The following is a 19,212-nucleotide window of genomic DNA, read 5'->3' as shown; positions in this document are numbered from 1 at the left end:
GTCAGGTAACTGGGAAAATCCGGGAGGTTACAGTCCCCAGGTCAGGTAACTAGGAAAGTCCGAGAGGTTAGAGTCCCCAGGTCAGGTAACTGGGGAAATCCGGGAGGTTACAGTCCCCAGGTCAGGTAACTGGGGAAATCCGGGAGGTTACCGTCCCCAGGTCAGGTAACTGGGGAAATCCGGGAGGTTACAGTCTCCAGGTCAGGTAACTGGGAAAATCCGGGAGGTTACAGTCCCCAGGTCAGGTAACTGGGGAAATCCGGGAGGTTACAGTCCCCAGGTCAGGTAACTGGGGAAATCCGGAGGTTACAGTCCCCAGGTCAGGTAACTGGGGAAATCCAAGAGGTTACAGTCTCCAGGAGGCCGGGGTTAGAGTCCCCAGGTCAGGTAACTGGGAAAATTCGGGAAGTTAGAGTCCCCAGCTCAGGTAACTGGGAAAATCCGGGAGGTTACAGTCTCCAGGTCAGGTAACTGGGGAAATCCGGGAGGTTACAGTCCCCAGTTCAGGTAACTGGGAAAATCCGGGAGGTTACAGTCCCCAGGTCAGGTAACTGGGGAAATCCGGGAGGTTACAGTCCCCAGGTCAGGTAACTGGGGAAATCCGAGAGGTTACAGTCTCCAGGAGGCCGGGGTTAGAGTCCCTAGGTCAGGTAACTGGGAAAATCCGGGAGGTTAGAGTCCCCAGGTCAGGTAACTGGGAAAATCCGGGAGGTTACAGTCTCCAGGTCAGGTAACTGGGAAAATCCGGGAGGTTACAGTCCCCAGGTCAGGTAACTGGGAAAATCCGGGAGGTTACAGTCCCCAGGTCAGGTAACTGGGAAAGTCCGAGAGGTTAGAGTCCCCAGGTCAGGTAACTGGGGAAATCCGGGAGGTTACAGTCCCCAGGTCAGGTAACTGGGGAAATCCGGGAGGTTACCGTCCCCAGGTCAGGTAACTGGGGAAATCCGGGAGGTTACAGTCTCCAGGTCAGGTAACTGGGAAAATCCGGGAGGTTACAGTCCCCAGGTCAGGTAACTGGGGAAATCCGGGAGGTTACAGTCCCCAGGTCAGGTAACTGGGGAAATCCGGAGGTTACAGTCCCCAGGTCAGGTAACTGGGGAAATCCAAGAGGTTACAGTCTCCAGGAGGCCGGGGTTAGAGTCCCCAGGTCAGGTAACTGGGAAAATTCGGGAAGTTAGAGTCCCCAGCTCAGGTAACTGGGAAAATCCGGGAGGTTACAGTCTCCAGGTCAGGTAACTGGGGAAATCCGGGAGGTTACAGTCCCCAGGTCAGGTAACTGGGGAAATCCGGGAGGTTACAGTCCCCAGGTCAGGTAACTGGGAAAATCCGGGAGGTTACAGTCCCCAGGTCAGGTAACTGGGGAAATCCGGGAGGTTACCGTCCCCAGGTCAGGTAACTGGGGAAATCCGGGAGGTTACAGTCCCCAGGTCAGGTAACTGGGGAAATCCGGGAGGTTACAGTCCCCAGGTAAAAGTGGTAAAGTAAGTCCGGGGGCGGGGGTTAGTATAATATGGTAAAGTAGAACAAGTGTTCAGACGTAGGTATAGAATAGTTACAGCGTCTGTCTGCGTCAGCCACCCTGCCTTAGGCCGGTTGTTAAGAGGGGAAATCCCCCACGCGAAGTTCAGCACCCTGAAGTGGGGGTTAAGACTACGGACACTGGTGAAGTATTTAGAAATAAGTAAGAAGTAAAAGTGCGTTAGATAAGTCGGGTGTCGGATTGTAACCCTTTACAGTGGTTATGCCGGGATGACCCTGAAAATGAAGTACAGTACAGACGTCTTTCGGCATGCCTAAACAAAAAATTGGGAAATGAGAATTGGCCATTAGGGAGAACGCGGGATATGGATCTACGTATTAAAGCCGAGGAGGCACTATGGACACATAATGTGGGAAGCAAATGGGAAGGGTTAATGTCATCCTGGAGTAAGAGAGCTGAGGAGCTGCCTGAGAAATCAATAATGATACAGATGAACAAGACAAGGAGGACTGGGGAAGGCACCCCTCTGCCCCATCGGGACCACTACCCCCTCCACAACTCTACCCGTCCTTGGCCACGCCAACACTGCCATCAGTTCCAGCAATTGCCCGTAGCCCTATCACCGCCACCGTACACTTGCCAAGCCAAGCCTCCTGCTATAGAATCTCCAAGCCCTTCAGTAATCAGCCCACATGAATCTCCTGACAAACCTGTGGCTTGTACAGACCCTGTCTCCTGTCGTACTACGTCTAAAACTAAACAGCAAAACAGGAAACAGAATGCAGAACACACTGTTAGTGGACAAAAGGAGGGGCGGCAGGATTCTTTTAAAACTCACAGGGGAGGCCTGAAAAAACATCCTCAGGTACACCCATCCAGAATTCCCTGTGTGTTAAAACCCTTCTCCAGGCAATCCTTCTCCCTAAACAATTGGCTATTATCAAATGTGCTGCCCATGCCTCTGATGATTCTGTAGTTACTCGGGGCAACGCTCAGGCTGATCTGGCTGCCAAACAGGCTGCTGCAGATCAAACTTTTATTGTGCAAGCAGGTGGTGAATGACACGCCTCCTTCAGACAAGATGGGCATGGCAGATATGGTCACTGCTCAGCACTTATAGGGGGACGCCCCTGCTTCTGAAAAGCATATTTGGAAGGTGCATGGATGTTCGCATTCTGTGTCCTCAGACCTTTGGGTTACCCCAGTCGGTCAAGTGGGTATACCTGATACTTTGTTACCGATGCTATTGACTGTCTGTATTCTGACACACCCCCACCTTGGCAAGGAGGGAATGAGTGATATTATGCTCTGTACCCGGTGGCACCTCAGGCTGAATGAGGCAGCCCAGTCTGGTACAGCATCATGTCTCACATGCCAGCAAAACAGTGTGGGTCAGGGGCTGAGATGCTCACCAGGAAAAACACCCTTGCCAGGTGGACCATTTGAATGCATTCAGCTAGATTTTATTGAATTACCGAGCATAAACTGTTACAAATATTGTTTTGTCATTGTAGATGTATTCAGTGGGTGGATAGAGGCTTTTCCAACGACAAACAACAAAGCCTCGACAGTAGTAAAACTATTATTAACTGAAATAGTACCCAAGTTTGTAGTGCCTCAACAAATTAGTTCAGACAATGGTCCTCACTTTGTAGGAAAGATTAATAAGGAATTGTGTGATACGTTACACATCCAACAGCAATTCCCCTGTGCATACCACCCCAGGCGACAGGGATAGTGGAAAGAAGCTAACTGAACACTCAAAGTGAAACTGACCAAGTTGACATCAGAAACCGGCCTTAATTGGTTAAAGGTTTTGCCACTAGCCTTGTATCACATGCGAATAACACCCCACTCGACTACTGGGCTTTCAGCAGCAGAAATAGTCTATGGCTGACCCAGCAGAACACCCTGGGAGGCCAATACCAGCCCACCCACCCAAATTGGCCTGAATGTGATGGGAGAAGAAATGCAAAGCTGCTTCCAACAACCAAAATCATCTCTAAAGTTTCTCCATTCGCAGGTGAAGTGCGCCTTTGGAACACCTCCGCAGACACTGGACCAAGGCCTCAAGGACCAGGATTGCTCTTCACGGCCACAGATCAGAGATTTAGTACTTGTCCGGGACTGGGATTGTCCCAAGCTTGGACCAAGGTGGAAAGGACCGTATCAAGTGCTTCTTCAAACTCCGACAGCTCTTAAAGTTAAAGGACAGAATCGCTGGATCCACCTAAGTGACTGCAAACGATGGATTTCCTCATCAGCTCGCAATTAACCATTGGACTGAGTATTATTCAGCCCGTGGATGGCCAGCAGGACAATCTGTTTTATACGACACACGTCTAGCTGCACGGGAATCAGACAGCATGTTACCCACTAGCACAGTCTGTAGAAGCATTATTTGTGGCAACACCAGGCTGGAACCCTACCAGCTTTATGAACTAGAGTATTCCGGTAAACCTTGCTGAGGGGAGAGGGGAACTTGGACGAGAGGTGTGCAGGGTAGGTGTGTGGAATTGGTAGTTAATGGTCCCTCGGATTGTATAGGCACTAAACCTAGGCATGGGAAGGAAAGGGTTAACTGTACAAATCCCAAGTTATTTGTTTTGCTTTAATGGAACTGGGACTTGTTGTGTGCATGCCCTAGTCACTAATCACCCCCATAATGTTTCCTGGCCCCATCAGTGCGTAGAAAGGACTTGCACAACTAAGGGAGCAGTGTTGAACTGCCCCTGTTTAGAATCTAAGCCAGTGACTGTGACCCCAGGCATACAGTGAGCATGTGGGGGTTGTAATGGCACCCATGGAGAAACGGACTGTGGGATGTTTCCGTTTAACTCCACAGATTACGATCAACATAATGGTCAGTCCTCCTGGAATAGCTATCAAGGAATACATGAGTCTGTTACCCACTACCGGGCTAAGAAGGGATTTGTTTTCCTCCTTAATGGGACCTTCACAACTGCCACTCCAACCCTGCCGGTGCTGTTTGCTGTTGGGGCTATTGGGCTCCTCATGGTCCCTTGTCCCCAACAAGCATGAACTCAACGGCGAATTGTCACACGCTTCCTGAGCCGGGAGTTTTGCGCTGCATGGCAGAACCCGATTGCCTTGGGCTCTTCGTTGGGATATGGCTTCCTGGGAACTGTCAGCTTGGGAGGCTCCCCAGGGGCGGTGGCCGCAAAAAAATCGGAATTACCTTGTATGTGGACTCACCGCCCTGGGAAACAGCACAATGACGGCACTGGAGGCAGTCAACCAAGAATTAGCAGAACTTCGGCTCTGTGCTCAGCAAACCCGGTATGCAGTGGACTATCATCTGGCTCAGCAAGTATGCCCTATGATAGGGGACAAGTGTATTACCCATGTTACCAATGAGTCTGATAACGTTACCCAGGCTATTCAAGCCATACAGCGGCAGTTGGAACAGTACAGAGAGGGACCCCGACCTGGGGAGGGCTTGTTGGGATGGCTTATGAGCGGTTCTTGGGGCTCATACCTGCTACATGGGCTAGTTGTTCTCGTAGTTATCATAGCTGTCTGCTGTACATTTATGGCATGCCTGCACCCTTGCTGCAGACTTGTGTTTGACAGGCTGGCAGCTCCATTCTCGGCCCCAATATAGGTTATCATGGAATGACAAAAAGGAGGGAATGAGATGTTATTGGGATAACATCCCATTGATTTCCATATTTTCTATAATTTAATGCTCTGTATCTGCCTACACAGAGGGTGACAAGTGGTGTTCCACAAGGGTCAGTGCTGGGACCACAACTTTTCACTTTGTACATTCATGATCTGGATGAAGGATCTGAGGGCATTCTGGCTAAGTTTGCAGATGATACAAAGAGAGGTCAAAGGACAGGTAGCATTGAGGAGGTGGGGAGGCTGCAGAAGGATTTGGGCAGGTTAGGAGAATGGGCAAAGAAGTGGCAGAAGGAGTACAATGTGGGAAAGTGTGAGGTCATGCACTTTGGTAAGAAGAATAAGAGCATGGACTATTTTCTAAATGGAGAGAAAATTCAGAAATCTGAAGTGCAAAGAGACTTGGGAGTTCTAGTCCAGGATTTTCTCAAGGTAAACTTGCAGGTTGAGTCAGTAGTCAGGAAGGCAAATGCAATGTTGGCATTTATTTTGAGAGGACTTGAATATAAACGCAGGGATGTACTCCTGAGGCTTTATAAAGCTGTGGTCAGGCCACATTTGGAATATTGTGTTCAATTTTGGGCCCCATATCTCAGGAAGGATGTACTGGCCCTGGAGCAGGCTCAGAGGAGATTCACGAAAATGGCCCCAGGAATGGAAAGCTTAACATAGGAGGAATGTTTGAGGACCCTGGGACTACACTCATGGGAGTTTAGAAGGATGGCGGGGGGGAGGTGGTAGGAGAGTCTAGACCCAAGGTCACAGCCTTAGAGCAAAGGGAAGACCTTTCAGAACAGAAATAAGGAGAAATTTCTTCAGCCAGAGAGTGGTGAATCTATGGAATTCACTGCCATAGAAGGCTGTGGAGGCCGGGTCACTGAGTACATTTAAGACTGAGATGGATAGGTTCTTGATTATCAAGGGGATCAAGGATCACAGGGAGAAAACAGGAGAATGGGATTGAGGAACTTATAGAACTTAGACCAATACAGCGCAGAACAGGCCCTTCGGCCCTCGATGTTGCGCCGACCTGTGAACTAATTTAAGCCCCTTCCCCTACACTGTCCCATCATCATCCATATGTTTATCCAAGGACTGTTTAAATGCCCCTAATGTGGCTGCGTTAACTACATTGGCAGGCAGGGCGTTCCACGCCCTTACCACTCTCTGAGTAAAGAACCTGCCTCTGACATCTGTCTTAAATCTATCACTCCCCAATTTGTAGCTATGCCCCCTTGTACAAGCTGATATCAGCCATAATGGTGGAGCAAACGCGATGGACTGAATGGTCTAAGTTCTGCTCCTGTATGTTACAGTCTCATTTGTGTGACAACCATATTGTTTTTGAGCATGAGTGTTTTAAATTTGCTTTTTCATAAGTATTTTTACTTTTGAACTGATTAAAAACTCATGCACACCTTTTAATCACTTAAATAAATTCTGTTTTCTTGATCAAATATCTTCCTTTGCTATGTAATGATAAATACAGGACCAGTTTGACGTCCTTAAATTCTACCTGATAAGTCAAATTTTCTCTTTTTCTGTATCGGACGATGGCAAGACTTTGTGTTGCTTTAAGTCCAACTTTGTGTTCTTTGCATTACTGAGGGAATGCTGCATTACCAGGAGAGCTACTTCCAAATATCATTTTAAACCTCAAGCCACATCTGCCCTTTTAAGGGAATATGACACAGAAGGAGGTTACTTGGCCAATCTATTTAGGACAAACTAGTCAGTCCCATTACCCCACTTTACTTTGCAAGGTTATTCCCTTCTCCTTTTTATCTAATTTCCTTTCAAAATCATTGGTTGTTTTTGCTGCTAGTACCCTGCGGGCAGAAAGTTCCAAGTCATGACCACCTGTGCGTTCAAAAAAAAAGTTCTTCCATTTCAAAAAAATGAGTTATTTTTGGCTTAATGGTAGAAGACAGAGGCTGGTGGTAGAGGGTTGTTGTTCAGACTAGAGGCATGCGATTAGTGGTGTGCCACAGGGATCGGTGATACGTCCACTGTTACTTGTCATTTAAATAAACGATTTGGATGAGAATATGGGAAGCATGGTTTGTAAGTTCGTGGATGATACTAAAATTGGTGGTATATTGAACGGTGAAGAAGGTTATCTGAGAGTACAATGGAATCTTGATTAACTGGGCCAGTGGGCTGAGGAAGGGCAGACGGGGTGTAATACAGGTAAATGTGTCTTGGTAAAAGAAACCAGGGAAGGAATTAAACAATTAATGCAGGGCTTTGGGGACTGTTGTCGAACAGATAGACCAAGGGAGAGCAGGGACATAGCTCCTTGAAAATGACATCACAGGTAGACAGAGTGGTGAAGAAGGCATTCGGCATGCTTGCCTTCATTGGTCAGAGCATTGAGTACAGGAATGGATGTCATGTTACAGCTGTACAAGACATTGCAAGGCCAACGGCATACAATTCTGGTTGCCCTGTTGTAAGAAAGATGTTATTAAAAACTGGAAAGATATACAAGGATGTTACCAAAACTGGAGGGTTTGAGTTATAAGGAGAGGCTCCATAGTCGAGGACTTTTTCCACTCGAGCATAGGGGACTGAAGGTTCACTTATAGATGTTTACAAAATCTTTTCCTTAACTAGGGGAGGCTAAAACTAGAGGTCCTGGTTTAAGGCAAGAGGAGAAAGATTTAAGAGGGATCTGAGGTGCAACATTTTCCACACTGAGGGTGGTGCGTATACGAAATGAGCTGCCAGAGGGATGTGAGTACAAGACAGTTACATGATAACAAAGTGTGAAGCTGGATGAACACAGCAGGCCAAGCAGCATCTCAGGAGCACAAAAGCTGACGTTTCGGGCCTGGACCCAAAGCTCGCTGATGAAGGGTCTAGGCCCGAAACGTCAGCTTTTGTGCTCCTGAGACGCTGCTTGGCCTGCCGTGTTCATCCAGCTTCACACTTTGTTATCTTGGATTCTCCAGCATCTGCAGTTCCCATCATCTCTGGACAGGTACATGCATAGGAAAGGTTTAGAGGGATGCAGGCCAAATGCAGGCACATGGGACTAGTTCAGTTTAGGAAACTGCATTGGCATGGACAAGTTGGGCCAAAGGGTCTGTTTCCATGCTGTATGACTCTATGGCTAATGAACAACCTGTACAAAACTTTCACCAAATGAACTCCACCTTTAAAATTAATCAAGTGGCCATACATAATTTCCAAAGTTAATTTCTTGCTCTGACCAAATTGACTTGCTAAAAGAGGTTAAAGACTGTTTTTTCCTGGTGAATCTTTACTCATGATCTCCTGGGCATTAGTTTTATCCTGAAGATTTCATGGTAAATAATCTGCTACCGTGCTTTGCCTCTGGCTGGGCGTTTGCATCTGTTGAGGCAGCACTTAGTTTAACTCGCAATACAAAAAGAACTGGTACTGAAAGATTCAATAGATACTTATTGTCATTCCTGGTATCTACATATATTACAGTTACAGGCACCTCAGTGTCTGGGCTAATTCTAAACTGTCCAGTTACAAACAATGACACACTTCCACCAGCACATCATGCTTCAAGTAGTACTGCATAAGTTGGGGGCTGAAACTTAAATACTGTCATCATATACTGAAAGTGTGGGCATCGTAAGCAAATCTTTTAAAGGTATACTGCAGAATGGCTGTGAGATGCAGTTAAATAATACAATTTGTCAACAAGTAAAATCAGTTTTACCTGCCACCTGAATGCAGTAACTCCATACGAGTGACTTCACCTTTGGCAAGTCTGAAATCTCCTGTATACAGTACTGTGCCACCTCTACCTTCAAACAGGAACCTGAAAGAGAGAGGACAACTCATTCAATATTACCATTTAAGTAAACACTGTTCAGAAAAGTTAAAAAATATTAATTTAAGTAAAATATTGTTATATATATTTTACCATTGCACATTCTCCATATAAAATCTGACGAAAGTTACATGAAGCACTCTGATAAAATCGCTTTGCTTTTTTTTAAGAAAAGGTCTGGACTGAGCAATTGGAGAGGAATGCAGGCTTTCCCAAACATGCAAGAGTGAGTTCAACATTCAAACACAGAACAGCTCGCATGCCAAGGCATATGGGCTTATGCAGCAACTGTCAGAAAGGGACAAGGATGCACAAAATCTCACTAAATCCAACTGGAATAAAATCATTTATAAGAGAAAGCTGGGATGAAAGAAAGATCTCTTTCACAATTCCTACAGAGACGGTCTCTATTCAATGAGCCTTCTGGGTGGAGTCTGTGTTCCCACCGCCATCACATCGCAAAGGCTCATCCAAATTAACCCACTGGTGCATAATGCTTCAGCAAATTGCTTAGAATCAGAGATACCTCTGTATCAAAGGAGGCTTTTCGGCCAATGACATCCATGCTATCTATTAGGGATGGCGTGGTGGCTCAGTGGTTAGCACTGCGGCTTCACAGCGCCAGGATCGTGGGTTTGATTCCACCAATGGGTGACAGTCTGTGTGGAGTTTGCACATTCTCCCCGTGTCTGCGTGGGTTTCCTCCGGGTGCTCCAGTTTCCTCCCACAGTCCAAAGATGTGTAGGTTTGGTGGGTTGGTCATGTTATATTATACATTGTGTCCAGGAATAATATAGGTGGGTTAGTCATGGGAAATGCAGGGTTATAGGGGGATGAGTGTGGGAGGGATCCTTTTCGGAATGATAGTGTAGACTTGTTGCTGCCAATGGCCGAGTCAGAGATGTATGGCACACAGACCCTTCAGTCCAACTTGTCCATGCCAACTGTATATCCTAAATTAATCTCGTCCCTTTTTTTAATTCATTTGTGGGATGTGGGTGTTGCTGGCTGGCCAGCATTTCTTGCCCACCCCTAGTTGTCTGTGAGAAGGTGGTGGTGAGCTGTCTTTTTGAACCACTGTGGTCCTCCTGCTGTGAGTTGACCCATAATGTTATTAGGGAGGGAATTCCAGGTTTTTGACCCAGCAACAGTGAAGGAACAGTGATATATTTCCAAGTCAGGATGGTGAGTGGCTTGGAGAGGAACTTGGAGGTGATGGTCTTCCCATATGTCTGCTGCCCTTGTCCTTCTAGATGGAAGGGATCATGGGTTTGGAAGGTGCTGCCAGAGGGCCTTTGGTGAATCTTCTAGATAGTACACACTGGTGCTACTGAGTGTTGTTGGCGGAGGGAGCGGATGCTTGTGGATGTGGTGCCAATCAAGCGGGCTGCGTTGTCCTGGATGGTGTCAAGCTCTTGATTGTTGTTGGAGCTGCACCCATCCAGGCAAATGGGGAGTATTCCATCACACTCCTGATTTGTGCCTTGTGGATGGTGGATAGGCTTTGAGGAGTCAGGAGGTGAGCTACTCGCTGCAGTATTCCCAGCTTCTGGCCTGCACTTGTAACCACTCTGTTAATGTGGTGAGTCCAGTTCAGTTTCTGGTCTGTGACAACCCCAAGGATGTTGATAGTGAGGGATTCAGGGATGGTAACACCATTGAATGTCAAGGGCTGGTGGTTAGATTATCTTTTTTTGGCGATGGTCATAGCCTGGCATTTGTGTGGTGCGAATGTCACTAGCCACTTGTCAGCCCAAGCCTGGATACTGTCCAAATCTTGTTGCATTTGAACACGGACTGCTTCAGTGTCTGAGGAGTCACGAATGGTGCTGAACATTGTGCAATCATCAGCGAACATCCCCACTTCTGACCTTATGATGGAGGGAGGTAATTGATGAAGCAGCTGAAGATGGTTGGGCCTAGGACACTACCCTAAGGAACTCCTGCAGCTGAGATGATTGACCTCCCACAAGCACAACCATCTTCCTCTGTGTCAGGTATGACTCCAACCACAGGAGTGTTTGTCCCCTAATTGGCCCATTTCCCTCTAAACCCTTCCTGTTCATGTTGTAATTACATTCTAATGTAATTCCTCCCGACTTGCCTTTGGGAAAGCCTCCTTCTGACCAGTTAATAGTATTTCTTTTACAAATGGCTAGTCACAACCAGTTTCCAGTTCTTAAGTCCTAATGCTGTTCACGTGAACATGCATAACGTTGCAAAAATAATTATTTTCTCTCTTACGTCCATCACTCCCAAAGGCCTGTTAATTAAACCACTGTATAAAAATAAAGATAGTAATACGTACATGACTGATCCAGGGCAGTGTCCAGCAGGTAGAAGTGTAACTAAGATATCTTCTTTCTATTTTTAAAGGGGAAAAAAAAAAGCTCTTTGGAAATAAATGCAGTTTAAAAGAATTAGGTTTATATTGAAGCCATTGATTAACAAACCGTGCTGTGTAAAATCAGGTTTCGTGGTGTGAGGGTAGATCCTTGCCTCTGAACCAAAAGCTCCATGTTCAATTCCAACTCCAGGACTTGATGACCAAGGAAGCATGCCACTGCAAACCATTCCCACACACATGTGCTCATACAGATAGAAACATAGGAGGAAAAGGCCATTCAACCCATTCAAACCTGTTTCACCATTCAATATGATCACATCTAATGATGCACTTCAGTCCCCTGTTCTAGCTTTCTCCCTGCACCCTTAAACACAGACACATACACAAATATCAGGCAGTAACAGCAGAAGAGGCTCCTAGTCAGCCACATAATGGCAAGAAATTCACAGAATCAGACCATTCAGTCCATTGTGCCTGCACTAGCTCTTACAATGGGCATCACTGCTCAGTGTCAATCTTCTACTTTCCCCATATACAACTGCACACAATTTTTGTCTAAATACTCATCCAATGTCCCCTTGAATGCCTCAGCTGAACCTTCTACCATCATTATCTGTAGCTTTAGACTACAGCACGTACGTAAAAGTGTGCGTTGTCATATCAACCTGACCCCCTTTTGGTGAGAGGGGTGCTGGTTGGCTCAGTTGGTTGCAAGGCTGGTAGACTGATGCCAATAGCACATGGTTCAATGTTCCCATGCTGACAATGGTGGGTATGGAACCACCTCCTTGCCCGACCCATGACATCAATTGTGGTAGTGGGTCAGATGTACCTTTGGGCAGAGCACTTATGGAAGGTAAGCTATTACCGCATCTGATCAAACAGTTGTCTCAAAAGACCTGGTTTCTGTTTACTGTGCAGAATGAACTAAACTGTTCGAAATCAGCCTGACTTCTGTTACAATGCACAGCTGTAAAGTTTTCGTTTACTTTGGAAGAATAAAAATCCTTTTCTTTAGAACATCAGCAAACAATTACATGGCAACTCAGATGGCAGGGTGGTGGGGTAACAGATACACCTGACATCTCCATTGTCAATGATCACAAGATGTGCTACTTGAGATCGCCACACGAGACAAATTAAAAAAACAAAACACAAATTAAAACCTCTCTCAATTACAGAGTACTTGGGCCCCAGCAGATTTGAAAGCTTAGAGTTTGTAATATTATTACAGTCAGATCACTGGGGAGAAAAGTGATTATGTTTGTGAGCCATATAGAGTCAGAGCGCTATAACACAGACACACAGAAAACTGAGAGAGCTCTGGGTTGGAGGGGAGAAGGAAAGGAAAAGTATTTCGACTTTCTGTGCATCAACATTAAAATGGCACTTTCCAAGATCATGGATGTGATCTACCAAGAAGTGATCAAAGACAGAGCTCAAGACAGAGAGGGAGGGAGGGGAAGGCGGAGAGCGAGAGAGCGAGAGATGAGAGTGAGAGTGAGAGCAAAGACATTCAGCCAGAGAGAGACAGAGAAGTAAACACTCCTTGCATTTACCTGACCAGTTGCCTCATCAACCAAGGAAATTTGTGTTGGAGTTTCAACTTCAACAGCAATCTGTGAAAACACAAACAGTTACTGAGCTTCCTTCCCTTAAGCAATGCCAACTGCATTTTAGCTCAATCCAGAACAAACATATATATCTCTGTTCCTTAGAATTAATGACTCATTGTTACCCGATTTTAGATATATTTTAAGGAGTTGACAGCCTCGTGGCATCATTGCTGGACTGTTAATCCAGAAATCCAGGTAATGTCCTGGGGACATGGTTTGAATCCTGCCACAGTAGATGGTGGAATATGAATTCAATAAAAATCTGGAATTAAGAGTCTAATGATGACCATGAATCCATTGTCGATTGTGAGAAAATCCCATCTGGTTCACTAATGTCCTTTTTAGAAAGGAACTGTCATCCTTATCTGGTCTGGTCTACATGTGACTCCAGACCCACAGCAACATGGTAGATTTTTAAACTGTTTTAAACTATAATTCTTAACAATTCAGGATGGGCAATAAATGCTGGCCTAGCCAGTGATGTTCTCATCTGATGAATGAATGAATGAATGAATGAATAATAAAAATATACAAAGCTTGTTATACTGTTTCAGGGCATCTCACAGGGGCATTCAGTACTGACAAAGATTGTTTCTTTCAGCCACCTCTCCTCATTCCAGGAGGGCAAAGCCCAGTGAGAGAACAAGCTAGGGAACAACCACTAACTGAGAACACAAAGTCTACCACTGCTGAGGACTGCAATGATTGGAACGGTCAGCCAGGTGGACCTCATACAGTTCCTTGACTGGACCAGGTTAACAGCTACAGTCAGGGAGCCCTGGTTCACAGATGTAAACAGGAATATCAGGGGTTCTGCTCACTCCAGGAGCCAGGTCTCAGCTAGTTGTGTCAATATCACGTACGATACACGTATAAACAAAGGGTGACTTAGAGACAGGATACCGGGCTTCACAGAGTTATTTCAAGGATATTCATCAACAATGAGACAACCGTGGTCCCAAGTTAAAAATTTAACACCGTCAGGACTCTAATAATCATTCATTGTTGTTTTTATTCTGCCTATACCAGTCATTATTCCTTTTTAAATTTATTACCTGTGTCAGTGTGTATTTGATGTCACGCATTATTATTTTTTCTCAGAATTATTAGGTAATAAATGAACCTTACAACTGGTTCCTGCATTTTGAACTAACTACATCTTTTATTGATGCTAACAAAAAATGCTATTTCCTGTGACTAACTGAAATAAGGGTTAAAAAGACAGGAACTGATCACCCACCCCCACCTGGTTGTGACCTGAAATGAAGGCAGAAATTAATGACGACAGACACTTGAAGCCAATAACTTACCAGAGCGTTATATGATACAAAGAACAGCCTTTGGGCAAGGACTGTCAGTGGCCAACATTTCACAACAGACTTGAAGAAACTGGAGGCACAATTGATTTAAAATATGGAACTTACAATATAGTTCTCCCAGAACTTGTACTTTCTGCTTGTTAACAGAATTTCCTTTGTGACTGGGGAACAGTAAAGCTTCAGCTTCAAGCTGTAACGAAAGGGGAAAAAAATAAATACATTACAAAGCAGGACAATGGCACATACTGGCAGAATACAGCCTCAATGTTAGCAGGTTATACAGAGGTCTATCAAAGCCCAATGTTGTCCTTGCCCAATATTAAAACAGCTTTAATGTCTGCTAGAAGCAAGATAGCATGAAAGGAACCCAAGTCAACTTTCCACTTTCTAATCCACAATGGCACAGTTCCATTCCATTGCTCATGTTGGCAGCTGACGATTCAATAATTCCAAAACTCTCCTGATCTGCAAGGGTGAAACATTAAAGATTTAAAAGGGACCTAAGGGGCAGCTTTTTCACGCAGAGGCTAGTGAGCGTATGGAATTAACTGCCAGAGGTGGTGCTAGAGGTGGGTACAATTACAACATTTAAAAGGCATCTGGATGGGTACATGAAAAGGAAGGGTTTAGAAGGATATGGGCCAAATGCTGGCAAATGGGACTAGAGTAATTTCAGATATCTGCTTGACATGGATGAGTTGGACTGAAGGATTTGTTTTTGTGCTGTATAGCTGTATGATTCTCTGACAGTGACCATAATTAGACTGTTTAACTCGAGGGTGGGTGGAGAAGGATCATTTGCAGTGAATTGTCATGTTATGTAGATGATTACAGAGTGGTCATGAATGACTGGATAAATCAGTTCCACTGTGTGAACCAACATAAATAGTACGTGGCCTATTAATAATCTAGAACTGCACCTGCAAAAAGCCAGTTAATCACTCAACAAAAACAGTTCAGTCATGTATTATCACTATGCTCCACAGACCAGAACCACTGTTTGAGTCAAAATAATCTTTGTGGCTTAGAGCGAAGGTTATGAATAAAAAGACTGAGAATGATGATTGAATGCAGAGTCTTTGCATGCCAAGAAATGATCCATAGTTTCAATTAAAAGTTGCTTTCAATGTCCTGTAGTATTTAATATTTGCAGAATGAAAGAAGTGATAAATAACGTTCCAATCACTACAACCGAAACAATCTCCTGTGTTGTGTTTTGTTTTCATTTGTATTAGGCTGTACAGAAAATAGGGCAGGAAATGCTGGATTATTCCCCTGGAAGTTGTATTCAATTGAGAGAGACAGGTGAATGACCCAGGGCAGGGAACAACCACTCAGAGAAGTATGTATCAGAATTCAAAATCATCAGAGTGGCTACAGCGTCACCTGAAATGCCATGTGTATACACCCACTAGTGGGCCAAACCAAGCTTGGAACTGAGTGAACATTTCAGAGCAACAGTTGGTGTAGCTGCTGCATGGAATGAATATGTTGTGTTCTAGGAGAAGTAGTATGTGGAGGGACTACCAAAGGACCTTGATGTTTAGAATCCCTGTAGTGTAGAAACAGGCCCTTCGGCCCAACAAGTCCACACTGAACCTCAGAGCATCCCACCCAGACCCATCCCCCTTTAACTCACCTCATCTACACTTTCCTGAACATTATAGGCAATTTAGCATGGCCAATCCTCCTACCATGCACATCTTTGGACTGTGGGAGGAAACTGGAGCACCCGGAGGAAACCCACACAGATACAGGGAGAATGTGCAAACTCCACAAAGACAGTCGCCCGAGGCAACTCATCACCAACCACCATGATCATGATGAAACACCCCTGAATTTTGACAGGCTGAGTATCTGAATTGTGGCGTGGAAAGATTTGAAAACAATTCTGTTGAAAATAAGAGGATATGATGAAACAGGATTCACGGTGGTATCAGCCCACATGGCCAAAGGAACTAAATTAAAGTCTGCAGTAACTTTCAAACATAAAACCAGACCAAAAATCAAGTTCCTTGCAGGAGTTATTGAGCATGTTTGTGACAACAGTTGGATGCAGGAAGATGGAATAAAGTTCCTAAAGATAATGTGTGGAGCAGGTGTCCCAGCAGCCTATGTAAAGAATGCAGTTCATTAGCGTAGGACCGTAAAACCAAGGAGATCGAGAAGTGTCTGCAATGAAATAATACTCACAATGCAGTTTTACCCGATGGCGCAATGCCCAAAGCTGGGCCATGTTCCCCAAAAAGCCATTTAAGCATGTTGAATGAAATAGGTAGAGGATCAATACAACAGAAACTTTCACAATGAATGGAAATATGATGCTGCATTGCTTGACTTTTTGTGTGGTTCCATCAAATCATCAGATGCTCTTAATGCACAGTCTTCACATTGTTCAATATCCAGTCAAACTGATGGAGAGACAGATTTTTTTATAAACGGATCATTTTAAAACTGCAAGGGCTGAATCTAGTTTTGAGTGGGACCCTTCCGACAGTACCTCACCAAAATGACTCCAATTGAAGGTGATAAACTCTTTTGCATTGGATGTCAAAGACAATGAATATAATGGATTTTGAAAATTTTTGACTGTGGTTAACTGTAATGTTGTAAAATTAATCCGTTTAATTAAATATTTCACTAACTTAATTTGAGTTGAGCTTTTTTAAGAAGCCATTTACATTGGTGATCAACACCAAAAATTGCATACAAATCAGCACATGAAACCTTATTATTCTTCCAAAAATGGGGATCAGTGCATATGCTGTGATCTCAGAATTCTGAGACCAAACAGCTTCCATGCTGTAAAATAGACTCACGCTAAGGGTAATGAGTAGAAAGGAAAGGTTAGAACAAACGCGAGTGTCTACATGGTCTCAAACCCAGCTAAAGCTGAAACGCTGAGAAGGAACGTAGTACATAGAAGAGATTTAAGATGCACATGTTCAGGGCCATAACAGCTACAACATCAAGAGTGGTGGTCTTACTTATTGTCTAGAAAGAAGATCTTGTGCAGTTAAGAGATTGTGGATTCACACATGTTACAAGAGTCACAGGTGACAAAGAAACATCTGGTGAAGAGGTAGTGAGACAACAGTTTAAAGTTTCCTTTCTGTAAGTTTCATTTGGGTTTCAAGTTGAACCTCATGTGCCAGGTGCAATTGGTTGAATCCATTTAAGAAGGTTCCTGCATTCCAGGACGAACGAAGCAATTACACAATGAATGGTAGGACCCTGGGGCTATAAAGGATCAGAGGAACCTGCGTGTGCCTGCGCAGAGATCCTTGAAGGCAACAGAACAGGCAGAGAAGGTGGTAAAGAAAGACATATGGGATACTTGATTATAAAGAACAGGAGGTTTTGGTGGAGATGTATAAAATGTTAAACCACAGCTGCAGTACTGCAGTTTTGGTTGCTACATTATAGGAGGCATCTGATTGCACTGGAGAAGATGCACAGGAGATTCACCAGGATGTTGCCTGGACTGGAGCTTGTGTTTTTGCCTCACTCTTGGGATGTGGGCTGGGCCAGCATTTATTTCTCGCCCATCTCTCGTTAACTTTGTTAAGGACAACAATGGAGAGAGACCAGGTGTCTGGGGTTGTTTTCCATAGAGCAAAGTCAGCTTGGAGGGTCCTAGTTGCAGTGTAGAAAATTGAGGAGCTCATTTTGGGGAGACAGAAAGAAACTTTACACGTTAGTAGAGGGATCAATGCTCAGAGGGCATAGATTTAAGGTAAAGGGCAGGAGGTTTAGAAAGGATTTCAGGCAGAATGTTTTTCACCCAGAGGTCTAAAGCTCACTGCCTGAAAGGGTGGTAGAGGGAGGAACCAGGTAAACTGCAGGGAAGGCTTTGAGTTTCAAAGCAACATTAAGACCATAAGATATAGGAGCAGAATGAGGTCATTCAGCCTATTGGGTCTGCTTTGTTATTCAATTGTGGCTGACATGTTTCCCATCCCCATTCTCCTGTCTTCTCCCTGTAACTTTGATCACCTTACCAATAAGAACGTACCTGCCTCCACAGCCGTCTGTGGCAATGAGGTCCACAGATTAACCACTCTCTGGTAGAAAATATTTCTCTTCATCTCAGGTTTGTAGGGCAGTTCCTTCAGCCTGAGGCTAGGTCCTACCCTCTTCTTTTTATGGAAACATCTTCTCCACATGCACCCTTTCCAGGCAACTCAGTATTCTGTATTCAAGTGAAAAAACTCCCCTCCCCTCCCACCACCACAATCCTTCTAAACTACAAGTGCAGAGCTAGTGTCCTCAAATCACAATGACATCCCAGACAGCATTCTTACAAACCTCCTGTGGACCCCTCCAAGGCCAGCACATCCTTCTTTAGATACAGGGCCCAAATTGCTCACAACATTACAAATTCAGTCTGAACAGAGCCTTACACAGCCTCAACAGTACATCTCTGCTCTTGTATTCTAGATCTCTTGAAACGAATTCTATCATTGCCTACACCTTCCTCACAGCCAGCTAAACCTACATGTCAACCTTAACAGAATCCTGAACTAGGACTCCCCAAGTCCCTTTGTACTTCAGATTTCCAAAGGATTTCCCTGTTTAAAAAATAGTCTACGCCCCCATTCTTCCTACCAAGTGCATAACCTTACTTTCCCACATTGTGTTCCATCTGCCACTTCTTTGCCCACTCACCTATCCTGCACAAGTCCTCTGCAGCCTTCCACTTCCTAAACACTATCTAGCTCTTTGAGTAATCTGCAAATTTAGCAACAACTTCCTCAGTTCCTTTGCTCCTTGATGTTAATGTATAATGTGAATAGTTGTGGTCCGAACACTGACCCCTGTGTAACTCCAATAGTTACTGACTGCCATCCTGAAAAAGGCTCCTTTCTCATCACTCTCTGCCTTCTGCCAGTCAGCCAATCCTCTATCTGTGCCAGTACCTTGCCCATAACACCATGGGTTCTTATCTTATTTGGCAGCCTCCTCTGTGGCACCTTGTCAGTGTCCTTCTGGAA

At 44.8% G+C, this 19,212-nt stretch overlaps 1 protein-coding gene across 2 annotated transcripts in view; it reads right to left on the bottom strand.

Annotated features, from left to right (window-relative positions):
- dclre1c (DNA cross-link repair 1C, PSO2 homolog (S. cerevisiae)) overlaps positions 1 to 19,212 on the bottom strand; it is a 48,217-nt gene that overhangs the window by 23,834 nt on the left and 5,171 nt on the right. Inside the window, exons 3-6 of one of the 2 annotated variants that reach the window (XM_048554057.1) lie at positions 14,324 to 14,408; positions 12,843 to 12,902; positions 11,245 to 11,300; positions 8,823 to 8,924 (exon numbers count right to left, since the gene is read on the bottom strand). In XM_048554057.1, coding sequence (XP_048410014.1) covers positions 8,823 to 8,924; positions 11,245 to 11,300; positions 12,843 to 12,902; positions 14,324 to 14,408 — 303 coding nt within the window. Of the gene's footprint in view, positions 1 to 4,979; positions 6,069 to 8,822; positions 8,925 to 11,244; positions 11,301 to 12,842; positions 12,903 to 14,323; positions 14,409 to 19,212 lie in introns of those variants that run through there. The other variant, XM_048554058.2, reaches the window with a different exon arrangement.

This window comes from Stegostoma tigrinum, chromosome 25, assembly GCF_030684315.1.
Source record: "Stegostoma tigrinum isolate sSteTig4 chromosome 25, sSteTig4.hap1, whole genome shotgun sequence".
Lineage (NCBI taxonomy): Eukaryota > Metazoa > Chordata > Chondrichthyes > Orectolobiformes > Stegostomatidae > Stegostoma > Stegostoma tigrinum.
This window is presented reverse-complemented; position numbering and strand designations above follow the sequence as displayed.